Below are 5468 nucleotides of genomic sequence, written 5' to 3' on the forward strand. Positions count from 1 at the left end.
CCGACGTTAGCCGCTGGGTCGGACCGTTAAGGTCATCCTCGTCTGCTCTCACCTCGGCATAGTATGCATTGTGAATTTCATCCGAAGTGGTGGAGGGTATTTCATGAGCCTGCTTAATAACTTTCTGGTCGCTCTCGACCCACTTCTGTTCAACCCATTTTGGAAAGCTGCCACCGACATCCCTTCCGATACATTTGGTAAGCTCATTCTTACTCTGTTGAACCGAGCAAGGAAGTCCCTGAGTCCCTCACCGGGCGATTGCCTAACGGCAAATATATCATTCACCCTAGCTTCCGCCTTCTTAGCCCCGGCCTAGGAGGTGACGAACTTATCGGCCATTTCTTCGAACGTTGTTATAGAGCGTGCTGGTAATTGTGAGTACCAGGTTAGGGATCCTCCCGTTAGGGTCTCACCGAACTTCTTTAGCAACACTGATGGTACTTGCTCTTTTAAGAGGTCGTTGCCCTTTACTGCTATGACATAATGAATGATATGATCTTCGGGATCTGTCATGCCGTCATATATCTTCAGATATGGCGACATTTTGAAGGTTTTGGGTATGGCATGTGGGGCCGCCTCCTCGCTATATGGTTGTTCGACGAACCGGCCGACGTCCCGTTTTGGTAGCAATCTCGGGGCGCCCGGTATCTTATCAACCCTTTCTTGATGCTCCCTCATTTGGTCGCGGAGCGCTTTATTCTCGTTCTCCATTTGTTCCATTTTCTTTAGGATGGCGGCAAGTGCGGCGTTACCTGCATCAACAGCGGTGTGGGTGTTACCTGTTGGGGGTGGGGGTGGGTGGGTTGCTCGTCGGCGGTTGCTGTGACATCCGCTTGTGTGACGTTTCTATTCGCCCGTTGAACGGGTTTGTCGAGTATGTCATTTAGAGTACTTGTCAACCATTCCTCCAGTAATTTTTTCACTGCGGGTGGTGCTTCCTCAACTGTGGACGTGATAGCTCCCCTTTCGCGTAAAGCGGTCATACTTCCTTGTGGGGGGGGGGGAGGGGGTGGGGGGGTGAGTCACTTCGCCTGGGCATAACACTGGGCGTCACATTCTCCTTGTTTTCCTCGTTGATGGTGTTCATGAGTTTAGCGGTGACGCCCACCACTTTTTTTTGTCTTTCATCTCCTTTTCCTGCCATTGTTAGTTTGCGCAAACGGAAAAAAGATGATTGTTGTCGTTTTTTTTTAATCTAGAAGAAACTAAAATTCTAACTAGAATCTGCCCGCAGACGGCGCTAAATTATCTGACCAAAAAGTGTTAATTTTTTTGCTAAACTAATTAATAATGAAATAGAGAGTGAATCCTAGTTAAACATAATAAATTCTAGATCTAATACTGGAGGACACCAGCGGTATGGACGGTGTTTGAGAATAATGAATATCGGATATGAGCTCAATGAATGTTATAATAAGAACATGCAATAAATGTAGACAATGGCAATAAATATAATAAGAGGGAATTTATCACCCAAAGATTATATGTCTTGGATGATTCTTCCACCTGACAACAACGTGAAAGGATGGGAAGTGAGGATGGATAAGGAATCTTTGGATCTTATAAACGTAGATTGTATAACATATATTGAGCAATGTCGTCAGTGAACAAGACAACTTTTGTATATTCTTTATAGTCAACCTTTTACAATGTGCTCTTATCAAAAAGTGAAGATCCCCCCTTTGTTCTTTATCTCTTCCTATTTATAAGGGATATCCTTAAGAAACCCTAAAAAGTACAACATAAGGAATATCCAAAGGAATATTCCTTATGTCTATCGCTGAGTTATCCTACCGTTACTTCCTTGCTACATTCACTTGATCTCAGCAATAATCCTCCTTGAGACGACTCCTCGTCGTTGTGCAATGGTCGACTCTTCCCTCAACCCTGTTTATTTGCAGTTATCAAGCCGTCCAAATTTAGATCCAAAAACACGCCATGGCGGAAGAAAATGAAGTGTCAATATGTCAAAAGAAACCCAATTAACGACATAAAAAAAAGAGTAGTACGTATTACTTTTAACATTACTTTACAACCACTTTTCCACGTTTCTGAAAAAGTTGGCATGTCCCCAACGGCAAAAATTTATGATATCGTCATGTGCTTACTTTGAGCATGTTTCATACTCCCTCCGGTCCAAAATAAGTGATTTTTTTGGATGTTTTCACACAGATTAAGAAATATACCTTTTAGCATTAATTAGCAATAGAATTAATCATATTAACCTTTACTACCTCATATAAACACTCCTAACACATATTCCAACACTATTTACTCCAAGGACAATGTAGGAAAAAAATAATTAATTCATTCTTGAAATCTAAAAAAATCACTTATTTTGGACCACAAGAAAAAGGCCAAAAAAATCACTTATTTTGGACCGGAGGGAGTAATACATTTTCAATTTCAACGTAATTTGTCATTGGGAATTGAGACAGCACGTTGGTACTTCTTGGTACTTCATCTTTTCGTCCATTGTGCTTGTCAATTCAATAGAAGATTGAATCCAAAAAATACAATCAGCGTCAACTCCATCTTCCAAAAGTTCCCAAGAGGGAGCATACTGTGGAACTTGGCCAAACTTAGCAATTTAACTTATATACACTGACATTAAATTAACTTTTTTAGTGAAAATGGCCCGTAACATGTAACTCTCTAGAATAAACCTCATTTGGTAATATAGAATTAAAGTGAATAGTTACGATGCACTAATCAATTGTAAACATATATAGATCTTTTTAGTGAAACATATTAGAGCTACAAAGAGATTCTCTAGTGCGGACTTAAAAAATCTTATCATAAGAGGTTAGCATAGAATTTCCACTCCAGAATCTGATACATGCTTCATAAAAGATGTTGCTTTGTCTCGCGTAGCATCTCCAAGCAAATAAAGAAATCACTACTTGACCGAGATTTGGTCAACAACAACAACAAATCTAGTAAAATCTCACAAGTGAGGTCCGGGAACGGTAATGTATACACATACCTTACCCCCACTTTAGGAAGGTAGAGAGGCTGTTTCCTTATTTGGTCATGGATATATAATGCTTCAAACAGAACTTAGAAAAGGTAAGGCAAACACTACATATTAGTAGTTTGTTTACATACTGTTTGTGGACATAGGTAATCAATTACACCAGAACTAGGAGAACTATGGGGTCCTTTCAGACCCTTGACATACAAGTTTAGTACATTAGTCGATTAAATAATGCACTGAAACAAGTAGAAACACTGAAATGCCCACGACTATGCCACGTCGCTTATTACATAGAAACGCTAAAAATGACATGAATAGTACATGAATGTTTCAAACATACCTCAGACATACGAAAGCAGAATCTTGAAGTAGATAATAATGTATATAGAAAGAGAGAAGAGAGCAAACACATGTTGCCAGAAGAGCATTGCTGAAGCTTCTCTGACTGCATAACCTCTCAAGCTAGCAACTGCTCCCAACAAGATGGCACTTGGTGTGGTGTACTGCAACAAAAGCACGAACCGGTACATCTGATCGTTAGGGATTAAAAAGTTCATTTGATCAGCAAAATAGACCACTCCTGTTCCGACTAAAGGAAGGACCAAAAGTCTAGCAATGGTGATGCCAACAGTGGTTCGAACCCCGAGTCTAGATTCATTCGGACCCTCAGCAAGCATTCCTCCTAGAATCAGCATAACTGAAGGCACCATAGCTTGAGCAAGTATTTCTAAACTGTCCGTGAGGAACGAAAGAGGAGCCTCGTTACCATAAACAACAGATTTAATGGGCGGAACCATTCCAACAATAAAAGCCAACAATGTAGCAAACGTTGGAGGCTGGAGAACATGGCGAACTGGAGTTTGTTCAGCGACAATTCTTATTCTTCTAACCATCCGGGGCTCCGCTAAACATCTAATAGATTTTGGACTCCTCGGTGCTGGCGCATCCTCCAAACTATCAGGGTCCGGAATAGAACTATATGAAAGGCTTGAGACACTGTTAAAAACCCGTGCAATAAAGGGTGTCTTGCAATGCTCGGTTTCTCTATCCTCCATACCAGGCCACTCAGCTTCCACAAGAAGTGGCCTACTTAGATCATTACTAGGTAATGGCTCCTGAATCTCGCCACCCTCATCAACAACATCAAAGTACTCCAATGGGGGCTCCATCATATGGTAAACAAGAGTGTAAACGAGCAGCACCGCCACCCATTGGGCAAACGACACATAGGACACACCAGTGGTGTAGCAATCTGGACCAAAGGGATTGTCACCACTATGACACACTGATCCAACAATGGCAAGAGGCAAATTGCCAGTGTTCCCAAAAGCAGTCGCGATGATAGTGAATCTAAAGTACTCTGGAGGTGGCCTGCAAATTTTCGCCACCAAGTACCCCAATAGACAACCGATCGCAGTACTTAAAAGTACATTAACTGGTATAAACCACCAGCGCGCAAAATTCTGGACAGTAATAGTCTCACCAAGGTGAATAAATATGGTACAAGGCAAGAAGAGAGCAAAGACAAGCTTGCTAAGGAGCTTAAAAGTAGCTTTAGGAACTAATTGGGATCTTGGATGTGCAAGAATTAGGCCAATAACAGTTAGACATAAGAGTTTCAACAACGGCAGAACAGCATATACTAGGTAATTGCTACTGTAATACATATTGGCCTCTTTTTCAGAATTTGGGAGTTCCATTTTAAGTTGAAACCACAAAGGAAAGTTCCCACAACCTTCCTCAAACCCCAAAATACTAGCCAAGATTGAAACTTTACAAGATGGGTCTCAAGGATTTCTACTATTCAGAGCAACAGAAAGACCTTCAGATCTAACAAATCCAGAAAACCCCACCTCAAAAGATTACAGGTTCGCTTTTTTTTAGGTAACAACTTAAAGTTTACTTAATTAAAATGATTGTAGTACCTAAAGTACAGCTTAGCTCCAAGAATCTTGAGATAGGATTCTTTGGAAAAAAGTCAAACTGCTAAAAAATGATGGAGCAAGAAATTGAGGTACCCCAAATCAAAAAGAAAGTTAAATATATGGAAGACGGCAAATACTAGTCTTACGCAATATCAAGAAGCAGCTCCTCAGTTGCAGATGGAACCTCTTCACTGGAGGAGAAAGCCTTGTCCTAACAGTAAATGAAGAGTAATGAAAGCAAATATCAAACCACCTGAGTGTATGATTGAACCAATTGGGATCACGTGGACACGTTTATTTATTTATCTACTATATACTCTTTTTGTTTTTTTCTCAAGAACATAGACATATTTTTAAGCAGAATTCACTAGAAGTAGGTGTTTAATAATGGAAGGTAAGCCGAGTAAAAATTAACCAAGTTGTACTAGACCTTAGGGTGTGCATTCAGTTTATCGATAAATCGAATCGATTATCTGTTATCGGTTTATCGATTTATCGATTTCGATTTCGAAATTTTCCTTATCGAGTTATCGATTTTGATTTCGATTTTGTCCTCTTCGTTTATC

General features: G+C 40.4%; 1 protein-coding gene across 1 annotated transcript; it reads right to left on the reverse strand.

Annotated features, from left to right (window-relative positions):
• Positions 3043 to 5210, reverse strand: LOC109234250 (protein PIN-LIKES 2-like). The gene has a single exon (XM_019400153.1). The coding sequence runs from the start codon at positions 4675 to 4677 to the stop codon at positions 3319 to 3321; it is 1359 nt and encodes a 452-aa protein (XP_019255698.1). The 5' UTR covers positions 4678 to 5210; the 3' UTR covers positions 3043 to 3318.

Source organism: Nicotiana attenuata, chromosome 11 (genome assembly GCF_001879085.1).
Source record: "Nicotiana attenuata strain UT chromosome 11, NIATTr2, whole genome shotgun sequence".
In the NCBI taxonomy this organism is placed as follows: domain Eukaryota; kingdom Viridiplantae; phylum Streptophyta; class Magnoliopsida; order Solanales; family Solanaceae; genus Nicotiana; species Nicotiana attenuata.